The sequence below is a fragment of the Chelonoidis abingdonii genome, chromosome 9, assembly GCF_003597395.2.
Source record: "Chelonoidis abingdonii isolate Lonesome George chromosome 9, CheloAbing_2.0, whole genome shotgun sequence".
Lineage (NCBI taxonomy): Eukaryota > Metazoa > Chordata > Testudines > Testudinidae > Chelonoidis > Chelonoidis abingdonii.
This window is the reverse complement of record NC_133777.1, coordinates 37,012,239-37,035,239: the sequence shown is the minus strand read 5'-3', so window position 1 is coordinate 37,035,239 and position 23,001 is coordinate 37,012,239. Positions and strand designations below refer to the sequence as shown.

The 23,001-nt window shown below is 42.3% G+C and overlaps 1 protein-coding gene across 3 annotated transcripts; it reads left to right on the top strand.

The window, feature by feature from the left end:
• DNAJA3 (DnaJ heat shock protein family (Hsp40) member A3) lies at positions 1-22,462 on the top strand. 3 transcript variants are annotated; one of them, XM_032781664.2, is made up of 12 exons: positions 6-204; positions 2,602-2,738; positions 3,535-3,618; positions 4,489-4,689; positions 4,978-5,130; positions 7,377-7,524; positions 8,732-8,796; positions 10,001-10,129; positions 12,331-12,446; positions 15,097-15,194; positions 19,942-20,064; positions 21,234-22,462. In XM_032781664.2, exons 1-11 carry the CDS (start codon positions 18-20, stop codon positions 20,049-20,051), a joined length of 1,428 nt encoding a protein of 475 aa, XP_032637555.1. In that variant the 5' UTR covers positions 6-17; the 3' UTR covers positions 20,052-20,064; positions 21,234-22,462. The 3 variants fall into 3 exon arrangements, with proteins under 3 accessions (XP_032637556.1, XP_032637555.1, XP_032637558.1); XM_032781665.2 differs by lacking the exon at positions 19,942-20,064 and having other exon boundaries at positions 1-204; XM_032781667.2 differs by lacking the exons at positions 19,942-20,064; positions 21,234-22,462 and adding an exon at positions 19,212-19,523.
• Positions 22,463-23,001: the final 539 nt, after the last annotated feature.

The following is a 23,001-nucleotide window of genomic DNA, read 5'->3' as shown; positions in this document are numbered from 1 at the left end:
TGCCTCGGCGTCCCAAGATGGCGGCCAGGTGCTCCTCACGCTGGCTCAGTGTGGTGGCCGGGAGGAGCCGGGGCCTCGGCGGGAACACGCGGCTGCTGGTGGTGTGGCTGGGGACGCGGCTGAGCGCGGCCCCCGCCGCCTTCCCGCCCCGCGCCGGGTCAGGGAGCCGCCTCCTGGCATTGAACGCCGGGGTCAGCCCCGCGGGTGAGCGGGGTGGGGGGGCGGTGAGTTGGGAACCCCGTGCCTTGGGGGAGGCCCGGGCAGTGAGAGGGGCGAGGGTGGGGGGGGTGTGCCTGGGGGTCGGGGTTGATTGGAGGGGAGAGGAGTGAAAGGTCCCGGCCCTGGGGGGTGTCTCACAGAGCGGGGTTTTTGGTGGCCCAGCGATGCTGGGGACAGGTGGGAGGTGCTGGAGGAAAGGGGGTTCCCTTGTCTGTGTGCCGGGATGGGGTGGGGGTACTTGATGGCCATGGCCCTGGGAGGGAGCTCGGGTTGCCAGCCCTGCGACAGGGCCCTGTCATGCTGCTCTCCTTGAAAGAGCTGTGGCCCTTCTGTTCCTTACGTATGGGTTCTGGGGTGCCCATCACCCTGGCCCTTGGGTGTATTCTGTGGGGTGTAAAGGTGGAGTTATTAGGTTTCCAACAAGGGAAGCAGATTTGGTTCCCTCTCTAGTGAGAGGAAAGCTGCCCATTGTGCTGAGCACTCAGCTTTCACCTTCATCCCAAATCTGGCAGTTCACTGCATCTTCCAGTGGTATAAATTCCATAGGCCTGGTCTAGCCACAGCAACGGAGAGCTCTGCTTCCAGCTTGTCTAACGACACTCCTCTAAGCATTTGGAAGGAAACTGTTCTAGCTTGAGGATAAAATAATTCTCAAAGGAGAGTAGTATCTAACTGCAGGCCCATAGCCTGTTGAAGGGGCGCCCAATCTGTCATACTCTGCATGATTGGTCTAGATAACCAAATTGCCATAGTGACCAGAAATGTTTCTGTGTTTCCAACTGGTAAGAAGATTGTGCTTGTCCCGTTCGACAATCTTCTAGTGGTGATACGTGCCTCTGGAGTGCACTACTGTAACTTGTTCTACTGTGGGACCTCAGAAAGTTGCAGTTCAGTTGCCCATATCCTGAACGGAATAGGTACATGAGAGCCAATTGCACTCATGCTCTGCACCAGTTCCCATTCAGTCCCAGATCATTTTTAAGGCCTTGGTTGTCCTCAAATCCCTCTGTGACTTTCAGTATGTTTTTGGGAGCTCCTTTCTCAGCAGCCTATGAAGTATACAATGCGGATGATGCAGTTGGCATAGTCCAGTTTAGAGCTCTCAGGAGTCAGGTAGAGGAATCCTGCCAGTGGAATTCTTTCACGAGAGAGCAGGTTGAGTTTATATCTTGTTTATAAACTGCACGACATGTTTGTTTCCAGAGATTTTCTCTCAATAGAAGCAGACACAAATGTCCAGGGAGTTTTCCTTCCCTTTGATATCCTGTGAAGATTAATAATATCAGGGGGTAGCTGTGTTAGTCTGTATCCACAAAAACAACAAGGAGTCGGGTGGCACCTTAAAGACTAACAGATTTATTTGGGCATAAGCTTTCGTGGATAAAAAAAACCTCACTTTTTCAGATGCATCTGAAAGCTTATGCCCAAATAAATCTGTTAGTCTTTAAGGTGCCACCGGACTCCTTGTTGTTTTTATGAAGATTAATGGAATTAAGACTCCTTCAAGGAAGGAGCAGCAGAGAGTTGACAGTTACTTGGGCAGCGCTAAGGCACTTTTCATAGTTGGTGTCTAGATACCCTGCTGTTAGGTTTAGTAGAATGATGCAGGTTCTCAATTTTTTTCTAGGGTGCTCCATGTGTTAAGTATCTCTTGGGCTACCCCTTCCATTTACAGTCACGCACACAACCTTTCCTCCTGTTTGGAATTGCAGAAACATGCATGTGACAGTTAAAGCTGTTGCTATTGGCTGACTAGCTGTTGCTACCACCCATTATTGTTCTAAAGACTTAGGCCAGCTCTATACTACAGATCTGTAGCAGTATAACTGCTGTTACTCAGAGGTTTGAAAAATCCATACTCCTAAGTGACATAGTTATACTGACCTAACCCTCTGTGTAGTCAGCACTGTGTTGACAGGAGAGCTGCTTCCGTCGACATAGCTACCACCTTTCGCAAAGTGGATTAACTATGCCAGTGAGACAAGCTTTCCTGTCAGTGTAGTAGTGTCTTCACTAAAGCGCTACAGCGGTGCAGTTGCACCACTGTACATGAAGACAAGCCCTTAGTCTAAATTTCAGTATGTCTAGGGATCTTCATCGGTTCAGTAACATCTTTTACAGCACATTCGTTAATGCTGTTTAGTAATATTGAAGGTCAAAATCAAAGTAATGAAATGATTTTTAATAAATCTGCACCTTATTTGCCTCTTACAGCTAAGGTGGCCATATGTAGCCTGTGCAATTACATGACACAGCTGGCTTGATCCTTAATACAGAATAGTAGGCTGTGATCAATGGTAAACGGGCTTGGGAACATCTAAGGGAGGGTATGTGTTTCTTTACAATTCTTCCTGACTCTTTTTTTTTTCTGATTTTTCTTAGGAACTAAATGCTCTCCTTTAATATGTGCTGCCTCGTTTCATACCAGTTCTGCTTTCCACGCCAAAGAAGATTACTACCAGATTTTGGGAGTGCCTCGAAATGCCACCCAGAAGGAGATCAAGAAAGCCTATTACCAGGCATGTATACCTAAGAAAACAAAGAAATGGTGCCTCTTGGAATTCAAACTCACCATTGTGATGATGGTGTTGGGGAGAATTATGACCCATTTATCTTATTCTGATCTGTAATGCATGTGAATCAAAATTCCAAAAGGAACTCTTATGCTGAAGACAACATGGCAGGGAGGTTGTCAAAGGAACATAAATGTGGTGGAGAAGATTCAGAAGAATGGTCTATCTAGTCCTGTGTTGTCTTGGGCAGTGGCCAATGCCCATTGTTTCAGAGGAGAGCAAAAAGCTGTAAAACTCTCTTAAACATTTGGGAAATACTGTATGAATTTTTTTGGCTGTTTGGCAGGAGGGAAGAGTCCTTTCTTGATGGACTGTTAAAATAAATAAACATGGCTTCCCTCCACCTATTAGAAAGCTTCTGGAAACATATTTTCAGTGTTAATGCAGTAAGATCATAACTGCCATTATCACATATGTCTAGGACCTTCTTGGAGAAAAGGGGTGTTCTCACCTGTATGTACGAGATAGCTCATCAGTCCACACCTATGCATATATGGAAAAGCTTTGCAGTACCATTTGGAGAGGCTTTAATACCAATATAACAGGAAACTGCTTTTTTATGTCTCTTATATGGGAATGATATATAGAGAGAACTACTTAGGAAATGCTTTTGGTCTCCTCTGAATGTAAATGTTGAATGCTAGGGTCTGGCTAAAGTTTTTCCTGATATGGAAGGTATACTAAGTAGCAGTGCTAACAGTGAACTTTTTTCCCTCCTGTTTCTAATCATTCTTTTGCTTAGCTTGCCAAGAAATACCATCCTGACACAAATAAGGATGACCCTAAAGCTAAGGAGAAGTTCTCTCAGCTGGCAGAAGCCTATGAGGTAATGTGACTGATGTGTACTCGGTTACCCACTGTGGTAGGAAGGGAACAACAGAACTACAGCCTAGAAAAATTATACCTCCCCTCATCTCAGCATTTCTGTAAAAGAGCTGCTATTACTTCATTGGTAACAAAGAATTGTTTTCTAGACCTGAGTATGTATGTGCCAAAAACGATTTGGATATTCTTCAGTAAATGAACTAGCCAGAATACCTGACTGATTTATTTTAGGCATTTTTTTGGGCCATTCGCGGGCCATTGTGCTGTTCCTCAATACGAAATGGACTTGTTGAAAAGCTGAGTACTGGAGCGGCCCTATTAGTCAATAGAAAGACGACATAAGTGGCATCAGTAATTGGCCTTTTGAGGATGGGGGATTAGTAGAATCCTGCTCCCTCCCCCCAACTTTACTCATCTTGACTGTCAGGCTTATTTAATTTGCTAGCTCCCATCCCACTAGTTTTTCACACTGCAAGGTAAGAGATAATTGAAAGTCACTTTTGCTTACCTTCAAATAGTATAAAAACTCAGAGCTCCTGATCTCTTTGCCTATAACTAATGTACTTATCTGGAAGCATCACAAGCTTATGAGCTTAACTGTGCCATCCAATATGCATGAGAGAAACAGAGTGCTTTTCTTCCATGGTGTTCATTTCACCTTTTGGCATTATTGAAGGTGTCTAGTTGTCCTAATACAAAGGAATTGAAGTTGGGATTCTGTAGTAGTTTCCAGTATTTTGCTGGTGACGGATGTAAACTCTGATTCACTTTGGAATGAGATGTCTGAATACTCTTATCTAGTGGCAGCCATGCTGCTCCAGTTCTGTACTGTGAGAGAGTCCTGATGGTCCTGTGCTTTCCCCCCCCATAGGTGTTAAGTGATGAAGTGAAGAGAAAACAATATGATACTTATGGTACAGCTGGCTTTGATGCCGGGTCAGCGGGTGCTGGACGTCAGTATTGGGGTGGTGGTCCCACCATTGACCCAGAGGAACTTTTCAGGAAAATCTTTGGGGAATTTTCAGGATCCCCTTTTGGAGATTTTCAGGGTGTCTTTGACCAGCCACAGGAGGTAAGGATAATACATGTATACATTGTGTTGCAAAGAGCTTAGTCTCTGGGTATATATATAATGAAGATGTCCTAAACTGAAATCTGAGAATGTCTGAGTATAGATGGTTAATGAGTCAGGTTAATGAGTACTCCTTCTCCAGTACTGTGTCTGTTAACATTTTAAATGGTGTTCCAATCACAGTCTGAGTGGAGACCACTGAGGCTTTTACTTACGGCGATTTCAGTTTAGTGTCAGTCTATCAGCATATAGATTTCAGCTGGGATTCCATTCCTTTCTCTTATCTAGTACATCATGGAGCTGACATTCAATCAAGCGGCAAAAGGTGTTAACAAGGAGATTGTTGTGAATATCAATGACTCTTGTCAGCGGTGTGATGGCAAGGGACATGAGCCTGGTACTAAAGTGCAGCACTGTCACTACTGCAATGGCACTGGCATGGTAAGTGCTGTTTTGGAGTGTAACCCTGATTTTCTAATGTTCTTTGACATTCTTCTTTCAGGACAGGTTAGTTTTTTCCTTACTCAAAAATGCCTTAAATCATTGCTAAATAAGGAGGTGATTAAATGTAGGCTTTGTTTTAGATTTCTGTGTATCTAAATGTATGCTGCTTGAAAGGGCCAGGTCACCAGCCTTGGAGAGCCAGAAGCAGATCCACAGAACAGAGGCCATTTGGGAAAGGCTTGCACTGACACTGCCCATGCTGTTTCTCTGTGCGCTTCAATCCTTGGGGGATCACCTATATGGTTGATAGGGTAGTTCAGTCTCCAGGACTTTTTCTAAGATTTGAAACAGCTGGACCAAGTAGAAAGTCTGATGTAGATATTTGTCCTTATGACTGAGACCTAAGAACTACTTTTTCACAGCGACCAGTAACAAATGTGAACAATTTTTGGTCTCTGTGCGCAGAAGCAACCCCATGTTCTGCAGGTACTCTAAGAAGCTCATTCATCGCTTTATTTATTAATGGTGACCTCCAAAGAAAAAACTGAAGAAACTGTGATGAGGATTAAATATACTCAGTCAACTGAATTTTATTCCTAACCAATTCTTGCTTTTTTCTCTGTGTGACAGGGTGCAAGATGCTATCTAGTCACTAGTGAACAAGGTGTTAAATCCAGCTCAGTTTTCCCCCCTCATCTTGCAAAATGTTCAGGGGAAGGAATATTATTAATTGACTGCTTGGAAAACTGGGAGGGGAGGGCAGGTGGAGGAACCATCCCTTTGGAAAGGCTGAGTTTCACACTGAGGGGTCATAAAACTGAATTGATTCCCAACCTGGGGGCAGTTTTTTGTTCTTGGTTTTTGAATGTTATCTTATGTTGTTATCTATACGCCTATCTCATAGAACTGGAAGGGACCCTGAAAGGTCATTGAGTCCAGCCCCCTGCCTTCACTAGCAGGACCAAGTACTGATTTTTCCCCAGATCCCTAGGTGGCCCCCTCAAGGATTGAACTCACAACCCTGGGTTTAGCAGGCCAGTGCTCTAATCACTGATCTATCCTTCCCCCCAGCCTTGTCTTTTGAGAGACCTTGTTGGCTCTAGTTTTTTTATGCTGAATCATTTCTGTAGTTTATGATGAGCTGGGTTCAGACGTTTCCTTTACATTTTGAGGCACTGTTCATCCATATAGTCTGCCACATTTATGTATTCAATGTTACGGTCTCCATGATGAAATCATATTTAGGGCTTTATTGCAGATTGACATTCTCTGCCTTCTCATTACAAGGGTGAGGGTTGGTAGGAGAATTACAGAGATTTGGGCTCATTTGTGAAACAGATTTTTAAGGCTGTGTGGAGATACACATTGTGTGTCTTGGATTGGAATTAGGTGGTTGAGATGCATATGGTCTTCCTAGCTCCTGTTACGGAATTGCAGCTGAATTCTTGAAGTGAAAACTCTCCAGGCTCTTGCAGTCAAAGTGTACTAGTGAAATAAAATGCAACCTTTCCACATATCTCTGCTTTGTATCCTAAACTGCACCTTTTAATAGGTTATTGAGGTTGTACGTGAATGATATTGGAAAGAGGTTACAGTTAAGTTAGGACTTCTGTTATCACAATCTGTCACAGATTGACTAGAGATCTCTATCCACTTTAAGTTGTTAAGAGCGGTGGTTTCTTTCACTGAATAAGAGATTTGGGGTATGCTTCTCCATTGCCTTGCATCTTGGGTAGTGATTTTATGCTTGTGTATTGTGGGCCTGAAAGGGTACCAGTTCAGAATGGAGAGTTTTGCACCCGCTCTTCAGAGATGTACATTACTCCAGAAGGTGCAAAGCAGTGGAGAATCAGACCTTCAGACAGGAAGGTCTTCTCTTTCCCAATCTTTTCTCAAGGCTTCCTTCATTCACCCACTTTCTCTGACTCCCAGATGCTGATATTGACAGCATGAGCTCCTTCAACTGGCAATCTGGAAACAGAAGGAGACTGACATTTCTTGGTGGGTTAGACCTGGTTGAGGCATCTAATCTAGCTCCTCAGACCATGTTTTGACCCACCACTGTGACCCATATCCTACAGTAAGGTAGAATACATTTGCTTGGAGCAGGTCATGCTGTGCATGTGTTGGGCCATCGACTTAACAGGGATTGGATTTGTCATTGGGGATGTTTTACAGAAATTAGTAATACTTGTACACTATCAAAGGATTCCTCTAATCACCCCTCTTTCTTCTTTTGCTAGGAGACAATAAACACAGGCCCTTTTGTGATGCGTTCTACATGCCGGCGATGTGGAGGCCGTGGTTCTGTTATGACAACACCGTGTGTGTTGTGTCACGGCTCAGGGCAAACCAAACAGAAGAAGAATGTGATGGTCCCTGTACCAGCAGGTCAATTTCTGTATTTACATGCTGGCTATATATCTCTTCCCATGTGAAACTCAGCTGAGCATGTATCTTTCGTCTAGAGAATGGCTGGCTTTATGGAGTCAAAGCTCAGACACAGCAGTATGGAGAAACTTAGCTATATCAAATCTGTTTTAAGAATAAAGAGCACTGATGACTGAAAGGATTAGTTATAAGATACAGACCTTATGTATCTCTGGGTGATGGCTTCAGGATGGTGGTAGCTGAAAACAGTTACCATCTCATGGCTGTTTGGCCTTTGTGCAATGAATTTCTGGGTCTTAACCCTATTTCCCAGTAGAAAGATGTCTAAGGGTAAAATTTTCAAAAACAGTTTATTGCCATAAGTTTCAGTACATGCAGTGTTGTTGTAGTCATGTTGGTCCCAGGATATTAGAGAGACAAGAAGGGTGAGATAGTGTTTATTGGACCAACTTCTGTTGGTGAGAGACAAGCTTTCGAGCTTACACAGAGCTGAAGAAGAGCTCTCTGTAAGCTCAAAAGCTTGGCAAGAGAGACTGCAGAAATTTAGTCCAATAAAAGATACTACCTCACCCTCCTTGTCTCTCTGAATTTCACTGACATACATGTAGGTGCTTTTGAAAATTTTACCTTAGATCACAAATGCACCATCCCAATTGTCAACTCAATAAAGAATATTGAATGAGTATTGAAAAACTCCCCACCCTCCTAGAAATGGTCTGATTGGGTAGCAGCTTGCATTGTCTCTGTCTTTGCAGATAAACATAGTGTATCAGTCTCCAGTGTGTCTCAATTGTTTACTTTCACCAGCACTGAATTCACTTGAAGGGAATAATACAATTGAATTCAGCTTGAATTGAATTAAGGACCTGCCCAGTGCTGCAGTTGTGCTTGGCACTAGAATGAGTGCATCCTAGGATACAAACACCTGGTGACAACCCGGTCTTCAAACACTGGGTGCTGTGGTCATCTGAGATGCCTCTGGAGAACATGAGTTACACTGCTGCGACCGCTATAGTTTCTGCCAGTAAATCCATGGATGTTTCTTCCTGGATGAAGGAAATACTGCTGTGATGACATCCAGTTGAGGTAGTTGTAGGTGTTCAGGCATTGGGTTGGAGTAGGAAGGCTGTAGGTGCTTTGGCACATAAGGTGTAGAGTGTAATATCAGACAAACTGTATAATATTCATGTCCTTGTTCTGATTGCAGGTGTGGAGGATGGACAGACTGTTCGGATGCCTGTAGGAAAGAGAGAAATTTTCATTACATTCAGGGTATGTGGGGCACCTGACTGTACGCTGCTTACATTGGGTTGTCTTCTGCGAAGAAGGGATAGTGTGTCGGTAGCCTATCTCCTTTCAGTGTAAAGGTGGAAATTGGGCTGAAGGGTCATCTCGCCTAGCTGAAGTGATGTTAGCCCTTCCAGTTTTCTGAGATTGCGAAACACCTGCCCCATAGCAAGTGGTAAAATATTTAGCCTATTCACAGAACAAAAATGCACTGCTACATATAGGGAGGTTGACCCTAGGATACAGTCTGTAGCATACAGGCTGTCAGGGAAACTTACGAACTCTTTGGTAATTGGAATTCCTGGAAGTGATGTACTAGTATAGTATCAGCTGTCACTGACACAGATGTTCTGAATCCCTAAAGAGACTGCAGGAATGCATTTATGAGGTGCTGAATTTAGAAGTTAAAATGTTCTCTTTAAAAATGTGAGTTTACTGCCTATTTACATGTTCCTTGCAGATACAGTCCTGTACCCATGTGTATCATCTGTATCATGTCTCTATCAGGAGTAAAATTAAAGACTGTAGTGTTTGAAAGGGTTTCATTCTCTTCTGACCATTTAATTGAGGGCCTCTTCATTAACACTGATCTCTTCCTCCATTTTTGCTTATATTCCCCTCAAGAAGGATTTAATAACCTCTCCAGAGCCTGTGAAATGCAGTCATCAAAACTGCCAGAGAGGTACTATGAAATACAGAGGGTGCTTCCTTTCCCCTCTGCCATTTCATTGTCCTGTGAACTGGATAGTACAATCTCTTTTCTACTGTCCAGAGACTCTTTACTGGTGGTGATTTACAAGCAGTGAAGAACACAGTGTGATTCTCAGATCTCAGGCTGAGTATGCAGCCCTAGCAGTTAATTTTTTTTCTTGTAAACTGAAAAATTGGGTGGAATTCATTGAAACAGGAAACATGAAATCTCTTAATGCCATTTTTAGTATCCTTCTTCAGAGTAGAGGCCTGCTCTAGCTATTAATATTTAGTGCCTGAGGTGTATTTGTGGTTAGTTTCTAAGAATAACTTTAATTTCGGATTTCCTGCGATGTAATTTTTAGGGGATGAGGGTAAGACTTTTCATAAAATAGTCGATATCAGCTTAAAACAACTTAACCTGTTATTTATCATGGAATAATGCATATACTGTACTGACATGACCTGTGCTCATTACTCTTGAACTATTTGGTTTTAGGTTCAGAAAAGCCCCGTGTTCAGAAGAGATGGAGCAGATGTACACTCAGACCTCTTTATCTCGATAGCACAGGCAGTTCTTGGAGGTACAGCCAGAGCTCAGGGTCTATATGAGACCATCAATATCACGGTATGTGGTAACAGTGGGTGGAGGAGCTAGGAGATACCTTAGCTTGGAACAATAAGCATGCATTCTTTGTGTTCCAAGAAGAATGAAAGGTTAAAAGTACCAGGACCTTGCTGTCCTAGTCCTAGGCCTCTTGAGTACTGACTGCCGTGTTGCAAGTATTCTGCTTTGCCCCATGTATGCAAGGGCATTTCGCTTTCTTCTGCCTCTCATAGCCCTTTGAGTGGTTATGCAGAGCTGCTGAAGAGACACAGATTATTGGGAAGGTCAGGCTATCTGAATGCTGGCATGGTCCCCAAGCTGGGAAAGTCTTTGACACTCCTTTGGACTAATATTGCAAACCAGGTTTTGTGTATATATGATTTTCTCCTGCCTGTTTCTGTGTCTTGTTTCTGCTCAGTTAGCCTACCAGCTTGTTAGATTTTGTGTTTACATAGCCCTTTATTCAAGGAGGTGATGTTTTTCACACTGGGGCTGTGCTAATTAAGTATTAACTGTTCTATGCATTGGAAAAGTGAGGTCCAGAGGTTGATTACTCCATGATGTCTCAATGAATCAATAGCTGGGCTGGGAATAAAACCTAAGAGACTTGACTGTCCTCTGTTATAAGGACTAGACCACACTGTGGCAGGGCTCAGTGATAAGTAATATATTAGGTTTAGGCAGGATGTACACTTTAAGCTTTTGCTGGCAAAGCTGTGTCAGTGATAGTGTGTGATATCTAGACATAGCTGTGTCAGTAAAAGCCCCTACTGTAGACCCAGGTACATTGGCAAAATTGAGCTTTTTCCAGTGTAAGCTGCATCTAGGAGTGTGATGCCTGTATAGGTCAAGGTCCAAATTTCTTGGTTAGGGTATAGTCAAGGTCCAGACTCCCAAGAAACACTTTTCACACCGCAGGTTCCCTGTTCAATAAACAGATACAATGCTGTGCATTAGTAATGTGCCTGATTGCACTAAAAATATAAGTATTAAATGAAAAATAAAATTGAACCACTGTATAACCTGAAAATAAGCTCCAAAAAAGATGATAGCTCAGATTAAGCAAGTGAGGAATTAAGGAGAACCAAGTATCAGAGGGGTAGCTGTGTGAGTCTGGATCTGTAAAAAGTGACAGAGTCCTGTGGCACCTTATAGACTAACAGACATATTGGAGCATAAGCTTTCGTGAGTGAACACCCACTTCGTCAGATGCATGTAGTGGAAATTTCCAGAGGCCGATATAAATATGCAGGAGAACCAGTCAATCATTAATTCACAGTACAATGTATTGGAGATTACATTGTGAGGGAATGAGAGGGTAAAAATAAAATAAAGATTTTGTGGCCTGTTCAAAAGCATCTAGTCGTCTGGATTTGGCCTGCAGTCCACTTATTGACTGCCCTTGCTGTATAGTATAGTGATACAGCTGTACCAGCAAGTATTTTTAGTGTAGATCTGTCCTTAATTACACCTGTCCTTAGTAGGTAGTTCGCTTTAATTCCCAGTGTTGAATGCTTTTTCATTACTATTGAGCAATATCTGAGCACTACCTAGTTATCTAAATATAGAAATAAATCCCTCCTCCCTTACTTCATAGTCTGCAGGAGGAATAGCTTGATTAATTTATAGGTAGGGCCCTATCAAATTCTTAACCGTGAAAAACTCATCACGGACCATGAAATCTGGTCTCTTGTGTATTTTATCCTATGATGTAAAGTAAAAATACACAAAAGTATACAGCGTTTCTCAGTCTGGGAGTCCCAGCCCAAAAGTGGTTCTCAGGCCTATTGTAGTGGGGTTGCAGTATTGCCGTCCTTACTTCTGCCCTGCTTTCAGAGCTGGGTGGCTAAAGAGCAGCAGCTGCTGATTGCATGCCCAGATTTGAAGGCAATGCCACCGCCAACAGTACTGCAGAAGTAAGGGTGGCAATACCATACTATGCCACCCTTATTTCTGTGCTGCTGCTGGTGTCAATGCTGCCTTCAGAGTTGGGCGTCAGGAGAGTGGTGGCTGCTGACCGGCTCTGAAGGCAGCACCGCTGGCAGCACAGAACTAAGGGTGGTATGGTATGAACGCATCTGTGAAATCTGCTATTTATGCCGTGACCAACCTGTGAAAAAGGTGTGATGTCTCTGATTTAAGTAGGCCTCTATTTATAGATTTCCATGCTGGCACCTTGGTATTGCAGAGCAATAATAAAATATGGGTCTTTTTATTCACAGATACCACCTGGTATTCAAGCAGACCAGAAGATTCGAATGAGTGGTAAAGGCATTTCCAGGGTTAACAGTTATGGTTATGGAGACCACTACATTCATATAAAGATCAGGGTTCCTAAGTAAGTAGAAGGTCTGCTAAGATTTGGAGGTGTCTTGTAGAAATCTGCAAATTTGCTGTGCAGAATGTGCTCTCGAGAATAAAAGATCTTCACTGCTTTATCGATGTATAATTTGAGCTCTGGATAATTTAGTGAACAAACCAACTTCTATTTTACTGTATCTTTTCTTGAACTGTACGTTTTTCCTTTTAACCAAAAAACTGCACTGATTAGTTTATAGCTTAAATCACCATGCTATGAGATCTTCACTCTAACATCCTGGTTGCTCTGAGCAGATATAAATGTTTCAACCAAAAAAGCTTTGCCACTCCAAATATATTGATCAATATGCAAGGCACTGTCCTGTGTGGCACAGTAGGCTATATCCACACTGCAGACTCCTGCCAGCATAGCTATGTCCATCACGAGTGTGAAGAGGTGTTATCCTGGACTATGTGATCTATGCCACTGTGGGTACAGCCGTGCCAGCCAAACTGCACTTTCAGAAGTGTAGCTGATTTCACTCTTGGGGGTGGTTTTACAGTGTCGGTACAAGGCACAGCTTTACCATAATACCTGTGTCCATGCAAGGAGTGCTTTGTCAATGTAGTATGCTGCTATTCCTACACACAAACAGCACTCCTAACATAGACATAGCCTTAGATCCGAACAGTGCAGCTGGATCCCTGGATTTATGTGGCATAGACGCTAATCTCAGAATCCTTTGTTCTCATTGTTTTGTTGCCCCCAGATTCTCAGCTTGCCACTGATTTTTGTAGTGGCATCATATAGGTGCTCAGTAAAGCTGGAGGTTTTCCACAGCCAGTTAAGGATGACTTATATGAGGGCTTTTGGTAGTCAGGGATCTGTGGCGTATGTGGCTTTAGGTTTTGATGCCTACATAGCAATTGAGGTTTTTGATGGTGAGTAGGGGATGCATTTCCTGTTTCTTTCACCATTTGGGACAAGATTTAAGATGACTTTACATTAGAGGAGAAGGAAGTTGGATTTTTTTATTCCCAGCGGCCTTTGTTAGCAACTAGCTCTCCATGCCATTCTACCCCTCCCTAATATTGGTCATTGCTGTACTTCCAATAATGAAGGATGTCTGCTCTTGCTTGATTTGGCTAGAATGATCGGCAGCAAAAGTTGATATTTGTAATGTAAACTATCATTAAACTTACCACATGTGTATTAACACTCCCATTTACATGAATAACACAGTTGACAGCTCTTGGAGTTGTTTCAGGCTTCTTGCAAATTCATACACCAAAGCACTGGTTTACACTCCCATCAAGTGTTGAAGGTTATTGTAGCCAGAAGGATTAGAGACCTAGTTTAAAAACAAAACCAAACCTCTGAAAGGTAACTGGCAATTAAAAATAAATCTGCAATTATCTGACTATTCTTGAGGCTGCATAGGTCTCGTGTTTACTGAGAGCCACTCTATGGAACCCAGAGTACGTATACCTTAGAACAGTGATACTCAGACTGAGGCTCAGGAGCCACAAGTAACTCTTTAATATGTCTCCTGTAGCTCTTTGTGCCATGTGATATTAAAACACAGTGAGATTTAATTACTAACCAGTCAGTTATTAACCAGTCAGGATGCTTTTACTATGTTATAAACCAATTAATTTAGTGCAAGTTGATAACTTGTTGACTTATTTGTTGTGAGAATAATATACACTAATATTTATATATATAAACTAAATATTTCCCTGTCCTACTGTTTAAATATGAGTGTAGAGTACTAGAGTAAATGAAACAATGAATTCATAATACTGTGGCTCTTTAGGGTAATGTTGATTGCTAATTTGGCTCCTGAACTACTGAGTCTGAGTATTACTGCCTCAGAAGGATGAGTTTACCCTCCTGACCTTTTAAACCTGTTCTAAGGAGCCTTAGGCCTGGCTGCCTAGCCCTCTAAGCCATCCTCATAATCTTGTTGCAAGGTAAACTTTAAAGCTTGAAAAGTCTCTTGTGTTTGTGTCATGCACTCAAGTGGGAACTCCATTTCTTGAGTGCTCTTCTGCCAACTTAACATTCAGATGTAGCTTCCAGTTTGAGATGTCTTAAGGTATGTCTTCACTACCCACCAGATTGGCGGGTAGTAATCGATCTATCGGGGATTGATTTATCGCGTCGCATCTAGACGCGATAAATCGATCCCCGAATGTGCTCCCCGTTGACTCTGGAACTCCACCAGAGTGAGCTGTAGTAGCAGAGTCAACGGGGGAGCTGCGCTCATTGATCCCATGCTGTGAGGACCCGAGGTAAATTGATCTAAGATGCTTTGACTTCAGCTATGTTATTCACGTAGCTGAAGCTGCGTATCTTAGATTGATCCCCCCGCCCCCAGTGTAGACCAGCCCTTAGTTTCAACCCTTTAAAATGTTTGACTTCCTCTTCTGCAATCAGATGAAATGCAGTGACTAGAATCTTCCCTGTTCCCCTAGAGGTTTCCATTAGCAAGGTGTATTCCTTTCTCAGGTGCTTATCTTAAAAGGGTCATTGGGATTTTGAAGGCATCTCAGTTTATATTAGCTTTGCATTATCAGTAGCACCCCTTCTGTGTGCTGCTTGGTGGGAAGCTGAGTTTGAGCTGCAAAGGTATCTATCCCTAAAGTGAATACTGACTGAGATAGCAACACTATACTCTGACCTGCAGGAGGCTGACAGATCGCCAGCGAGCCTTAATGATGAGCTATGCTGAGGATGAAACAGATGTGGAAGGGACAGTGAATGGAGTCACAAATACATCTACTGGTAAGCTGTGTGTGATGTATATTACTGCTTCTTGGGTGACTGGCTGCAGGGAATGCCTCCTGTAGGTTACAGGAGAGGGACCAGGCCTAAGGTGGCTTTTGGAGCAGGTGTGTACGCAGAAGCCTTTTTTCATCTTGTCTGAGGCTGCTAAGTTTTTTTTTTCTGTTTTAAAAATAACTGTTGTTAGTGTGGTGTTAATAGAGTTTAATACAGTAAGTAGGAAGCAGTAGCCTCCTACCAGAAATCATCAGTCTTCCCCTCTCTCCCTAGTATTTACTGTGCATTTAGGTATGCACTGGTGGCATGAGTAGACAGCACCATTATCTTCAGATGCTCCTATAATACAACTGAATTTTGCAGTGACCCTTCATTTCCATTGTAACATTTAACTCCACCACACCTATGGTGGATTTGAAATTCCTTTTAATTCGTTTTTGAGTGGTGATAGAGGGGCCAGTCCTGTTTCCATTGAACCAAAAGGGAATTATGTCAGTGCCTTTAAGAGGTGCAGGATTGGGCCTAGACTGTCTGTGTAGGATAAGTGTCTCCCATATCTTCTTGGTGCTTTGGTTACTTTGCATTACCCCAGTAGTTCTGATTAGGGTCACTTTTTAAAACTTTAAATGAGTGGAAACTTTACTTTGCAAAGCTCAGCTTTTTAATTTGCATTTAGTAGATGTAGGAGATTTTCAAAAGGAGACTGTTTGGTGAATGCAGAAGCTGCCAATGTGCCCTGTCTAGCAGGGCAGAGCAATTTAAATAATTGATATAAATCCTAATTGTATCACTTAAAAAAAAAAGTACATTGATTTAAATCAGATTGAACATTTCTTAAACTAACCTGTAAATTTGTGTTGTTTCAGTTTTAGATTAAAATCTATAAGAAACTAAATTATAAAGGCTTTTTAAAAATGCCACTATGATTAGGGTATGTTATTTGAATTTTACAAAACTGCAGTAGGTGCAGAACACTGAAAATTAAGGCTTGATCCTGCAAATACTTAAGCAGCTACATATCTTTACTCACATGGATAGTCATATTTACTTCACTGGAATTCCCTATGTGCTGAAAGTAAATCCATATGTAACTGTTTGCGGCCTTAGCAGCCAAAGTTGTATTTTATTTAAAACTTTTATTTAAAAATTGCTTCAAATCTTAACAGCAAACTAAAAGTTGTTCAGACTTTCAGTACATTAAAAAAGTTCACAACTTTTTATTCCCACAGGCCACATTTTTAAAAAATAGGAACCTAAAGTTAAGCATGTAAGGGTGAGATTTTCAAAAGCTCCTAAGTGACATAGGAGTATAGTCCTATGATTTCTCACAGCAAACCCAGATAGAGGATAGGCTGGTGAAGCATTTCAGCTTGACTTGAGGAAGTTTCCATATTTTGGAAGAGGGCATGGGTTACTGTTTTATCCATTTTGTTTGTGTTTGTGGTGTTCTCACAATAAGCTTGTTAAATGAGGCCCTTGGCTTGCCTTCTCCAGCATGAATGAGCATTTGAAGAGACTTCTTCTTAGGAGAAAAAAAATATGTAAAACCTGAAATGTTACAATTAAGAAGCTAAGAAAACAAGTACAAAACATCCACTTTAGCAATTTAAGAGTAAAAATGGCATGGAAGTAAAGAACTAGTAATATAAATCTGAATTGAAATCAGAAAATCTATTATGATTTTTTAAATCATGATTTTTATCCACCCTGTGGTCTAGCCTTCCTAGCGGTGTTTATAAACACACTACCCCAAAAGGGTGTTCTCACTCACAGGAAGTGGATACTGTGGAGTATAGTACATCTGCGGGGAATTCCACCGCAGGGTCGTGTTTTACTACCATTGCATCAGTCTGACTCTGACTTCTGGAGTAGACTTGAAAGGCAGACTGCAAAGAAAGGTGCTCTTTCTTTGTTGGCCAATTTATGGTGTGTAAAGAGAGCCTGAAAAGGATTTCATGAGTTTTTTTCTACTCATTTTTTATTATAGAAATAGCAGAAATAGCCAGACTAGTCTCTCTCGTTTTTGCTGGAGGCTGTTCTCAAAGGGCCAGAGAACTAGGGTGGAAACTTTATCAGGTTTGTGTATGTGGGGAAAGTTTTACCGGTTATACTGATATAATTCTAGCAGTATAATTAAACCAGTTATATTAGTGTAACTCCTGGTGTGGACACTTATTCAAGTATGAGTGTGCCTTTTTTGGTGGTCTTGCATTGCTTTGAAAGGGATTTAAGATAAACTGGAAAAAAAGCCACGTACACCAAAATGTGTGTCCACACAAAGTTATATAACTATCTGTTTAAATTCACACTTTAGCTTATACTGATAAAACTTTTCCATGCAGAGGAGCCTTTAGTCATCAATTTTAAGGGTGGTGGTGGGAAATCTTTTACCAAGACATTTTTCCTAGCTGTTAGGCAGACATTTGAGTTAATGGATATTAATAAATGAAACCCTCCATTTTTAAACAGTCTCACAAAAAATTCCTTCCAACCTCTATTGTTCATGTTTCCCTCCCTTGGTATATGTAATGCTCCTCATGGTCTGCCATAAAGAGGGTCCATATCCTAGTTCCTAACATCAAAAACACTTTTTAGGTCTTCCTTATATTTTGTAAGGAATGAAAAAGGGCACAAATCTATTTTTTCCTGATGCGGTTCTGGATCAGCCAAATGAAAGTTCCCAATTTCATACAGCTTTCCATTGTTATAGGCCCTCTGATGAAATGGCAGGGTGGATCATTCCAACTGCAACAGAGAAGACCACCAAAACACAGCTCTTTCCTTCCCATAGATCATATTCTTTTGTCAGCAGCACTGCAGAGAGTTGGCTTTTGGTGGCAATCTGTCCATTTATATGGCACCTCATGTTCACAGCCCTTTTGAGTGCCTCCGAATGTAGCAAACAAAACATATCTTAAAATAAAGACAGGCCCAGTGACTTCACATGTACACAAGTCAGTAAGTTCCCTACGCTATGCTGTTTTTATCCTCACTGCTTAAAATATTGATGTCCCTCCTCTTGATCTGCACACTGATGGAGGAGAGATTGCAGGTCTAGTGAGTTGGTTCCCTCCAAATGCATGTGGTGACTTTCCTAAAGATAGGTCCAGCAGCTGACTTTTCCTCCACTTCCTCTAGCTGAACTTTCCATCCCCTTATTTACTGTACGGCACAGGAATCCATTAGAAAAATGAGCCTCATCTCTGATATGTGGGTAATTGTTCTTCATTTATGGTAGCGTCTGTCACACTTCAGGGCAATTGCACTTGTATTCCTTCTGTATGGTCCACCAAGGTTTTGTCCTTCTCCACTTGGGCTGTTTGGTGATGGCATTCTGCATGGGATTAGTTGCTAATGGGAAGTGTGCTTTGATAAGCATGGCATGGGGTACTCCAGTATTTCCCCCAGTGTGAGGTTACTTCTTGGGAGGGCATTTAAAAGTCTCTAGCTCTCTTTATGGGAAAACCTTTGAAATGTGACAGGAGTGACACCAATGCAGCAACATCTGTCTGAGTTACTGAGATCCTGAAAGCATAGCCCTGAGAGGGGAAGTCTCTCATTCATTTCAGTGGCTGCTCACTCAGATACCAGTGACAATACTTTAAATGTAACATTGCTAATTGTTTTGCTGCTTATCGAACCATTTGAGAAAGGAGAGGAAGGCTCTTATTACAAGGATCTACACCAAAATGAAGGGTGCAGAAGACGTTAACATGAAAATTGATAGGTTTTTGCCTCTTTTTCCTGAAGGGGAGCCCAGCTATTAAAAGTTTGGAAAAAAGAGGGGTACACAACAGAGGCGAAGGATGCACTAGACAGGTGGCTAGAGGAGACACCACTCTCTGGTGCTTTTAAAGAGTATCCTTCACAAGTGACTTTGGGTGTTTCAGAAACAACTCAGATTATCAATATTAGGGACACCTGAAAGCTGCAGTAAATACATGTCTTCAGTTCAGTTTTAAATGCAATGACAGACTTTGTATCCTAGAATAATTGCATCCATCTGTAACTTATATGCAGGGAGTTGACGTGCACAAGTCTAGGAAGAGCAATGTAAAGAGAATATGTACTTAGATTGCTGGACCCAGGAGGCTGTACTAATGACACGGAGAAGCTAAGCATGAGTTGATCAGAGCTCTGATAGTCTGTGTTGCATGTGGCTTACTTGCTCTCTGAGAGGATCGTTCACGCTACACCCTGATGCTCACACACAGCATGTTGCCTGTTGTTTCTAAAAGTTGAACTAGCTAATGATTTTGTGCCTCTTATCAACTAATACCTGTTCACATTTGAAACTTGGTTGGCATATAATAAACTCTTCTTAAATCTGGAGTGTTTGAATGTTAGTGGGCTGGGAAATGGGGGAGTGGGGCAGAGGGGAATGAGTGATACTCTAGGTTAATGCACTTGTCTTTCACCTCTGGGGCCCAGATTTTTCACTTGGATCAGAAATGCAAATTATAGTGCCTGGTCTCATTGCATTCTCTCAAGCCATTGCCAAGAGATGCAAAGGAGTAACAGCAGATGGCTCGTGTGCAGTAGCAGATCTGTGCAGGGATGTTTACACAGTATCTGCACCCATGAGCACTGGCAGAAGCCAGGCATATTGTGTTTCACTTCACAAGCCCCAAATTTATTGTCTAAAAGAGTTCCATAACCTTATATAGACTTCTGAATGCTGTTCCAAGATGTGTGGTAATTGGCACAGATTGAAGTGTACCCTGATAGCAGCTCTACTGTTTATGTCTAGGTGGCAGGGCCACGGATAGCTGTGAAGCAGGCGAGGATAGGCCTGAGGCTGAGGCGGGGGAGAACAAGGAGGGATTCCTTACCAAACTTAAGAAAATGTTTAGCTCCTGATATCCCATCTGAGGTAGGAAACCTCTTGTACTTTACTGATTGTTCTTTCCTCACATTAAGCAGAACATGCATCTCTTCTTGGGAGGTAGATTGGAAAGGAAGCAAAGAAATTGCATTGCTTTTTACTTAGCCTCAGGCCTTCCAGCCATCAGTATTAAAACCTAGTCATTTTATTTTATCTCTAAGCAATAGCAGAACCCAGCAGTGTAGGGTTAAATTGCATTGTAGCTGCTAACTAACTGGGTATGCAGCATAGATCTCTTTAACGCATGCCTCTCTCTGAAAAGTGAAAATAGCCCCGCTTTAGTCCCCAGATCTGTTCCCTGGGTGTATTCTGAGAAAGATCTGCTCACTGTAACTGAAACAAGCTTAGTGCTTTTAATCCTGCTGGTCAGCACAGCTAGATTATGCAAACCTAGAGTGACCAGACAGCAAATGTGAAAAATTGGGACTGGGGTGGGTGGGTAATAGGAACCTATATAAGAAAAAGACCCAAAAATCGGGACTGTCCCTGTAAAATTGGGATATCTGGTCACACTATGCAAACCATTCTGCTGCTGATGCACAAGGAAGAACAGAATGCAGCTTGCCATATTTGTTGATGACACCTTGGCAAGCCTGTTGAAGGCAAGAGGATTGCACAGATGTCACTGGGGGACACAGTTGAGCCTGTCAAGCCTTTAAAACTGATGAGCAGTGCTTGGATGGAACCTAGTTTGACTCTCAGTCCCAGGCTGAGTTTGCAGGGCTGGCAGTTGGTGCTAGAGGAATTTCTTCACTTATAAACTGAGCAGATTAGATCTAGAAATCCATGATGTGCAGTAGTCACAGGACTCCAATGCTATTTTTAGTCAACTCTGAGTAGAAAGCACACTTTAAACACCTTGTTTGTGAATGTGACGAAGCAGTGCATGTGGTAAGAATACTTGGACTCCAGATACCCTGTAGTGCAGGCTGAGTATTCCCAGCCTCTGAGGCCCAGAGTTTGTCTTCCTTTTCTTACTGAGTTAAGGTTCCTTCTGTGTCAGTCCCCAGGGATTAATCAAGTGTGCTCTCAGCTAAAGGGGGAACTTCTTGTTACTGAAGCATTTGCTAACAACCTTTGAGTGCTGTGTGACATTCTTAGTCTTGGACATGAGTAGTTCATTAAATGCTAAATATTCTCCCCATCTTTAACTCCAGGGAAACGTTCTACTGGAAACTAGACAGTGGGAAGCAGCAGTAGATCATTCCTCCATCCGAGGGGGAGCCATTCTGTCTTCTGGCTGTGGGCCTTGGAAATGAAAGGATGTCACTTAGCAGCAAACTCACTGCCAGCCAGCAACGCCATGAACCACAGAGGCACCAACAATCGCCAGATCAGGAGGAATTAATTGCCTTAGTGAATGGTAGCAAAGGCATCTGTAAAGGTTCTAGGTTTCCTAGTGCTGGGAGCTCATTCGGATTCTTCTGGCCCTATTTACAGAATCAAAACTTGCATTATAATTTAGAGCCAAATGTGGTGGAAATTTTAATGGTAAAATGAAAATGAAGCAGTTTGCTATACTGAACTTTTAGCTACGTGGCTTCCCACTCAGCGTGCAAATGCCTTGACAAGCCCATCCACTTGGTCACCTTTCTTCAGTGCTAGTTCTGCTTGGTGCATCCTTTCCTAGAGGCTTGGTTTGTCAAAGGCCATAATCCTGTCTTGAACAGTAAAGTCTGATGTGAAGAGGCCTGGGCTCTAGACTTGCGTAATACATTCTCTTAAAGAGGGATATCTCACTTCTGCTGAGATTGAGTAACAGTGAAGGAGCATAATTGCATATGGTCCCCACAAGCTGTGAGGATGGGTATGGCTTTCCTTGTCTGGGTAGCCTCTCCTACAGACAACAGTGATTAGAATCTACATTTTGCATCAGCTGTTCCCTTCCTCTCAGAGGTTAACTACAGGTAGCAAAACAAGGTAGAACATTGCTGTTTCTAAACCAGTACAGATCTCACCAGCTCTTATGAAAGGCTCTGGGGCTGTCAATTGTTACATTACAACCGAGCCCTGTTAATCTCCAGAGAAAGGGGCATTCTTATGTTGGTGATGATACAAGCAAATGTAAATGGTCAGCCTCCAAGAATCATTTTCATTTTATATAGGTGTAAAAATACAAACGAATTAGTTTACACTCTACTGCTGGAATTAAGCACTAGTGAACGGTATTTTCATGGTTACTGCAACCTGCCTTTTAGTTGAATACTTTACAACTACCAACAAGCCCACGTGCTTGGAATTGACCAGTTAAACAGGAGTTGTCTTAGTACATCCCTTCTTAAGTTGCTAAAATAAAGCACCTCTTGCCTCCTGATTATATTGTCTGTAAAGTGATTCTGTATTGATGTAAATAAGATGATCTAATCATAAAGATATTTAAAACCTGTTATGTTGTGCTGCTTTCCCCTCCTTACAGATCACCTGGCAGAGTACTTTGGACTGCAGGCTGTGAAGGGTTTTTTATTTTTAGTCCAGATGCTGGGGGAGGGGGAAGGTACTTGTTGCTCAGAGAAGAGAGTTGGAAAAGCATTTCAGAAAGAAGTCTCAGCCTTCTTTCCTCATTTTCTGTCCGTACTGTCTTATTGCTAACTGGTGTAGAAATAATGCCTAAAATTCTTAGCACCCTATTCTGCCTGTGCTAGTGCTTTACAGATCATTCATTTACTGCTCAACGGAGAGGCGCTTCAGCTTAGTGTCCCATGCAGACCCATTTTTAGCTTTGCTGAGGCTAGGAGCCTGAGTCAGACTAAGGCTTTGTCTATACTACCAAGTTTTGTTAACAGAACTTATGTTGACACCCAAAAGTCGACAAAACAAAAATCGCCAAAGGAGTTTACTTGCTGCCTCTGTCGACAGATCATGTCCACATTGTGGGCAAGATCATCAACAGTGTGAGCAATGCACTGTGGGTATATATCCCACAGT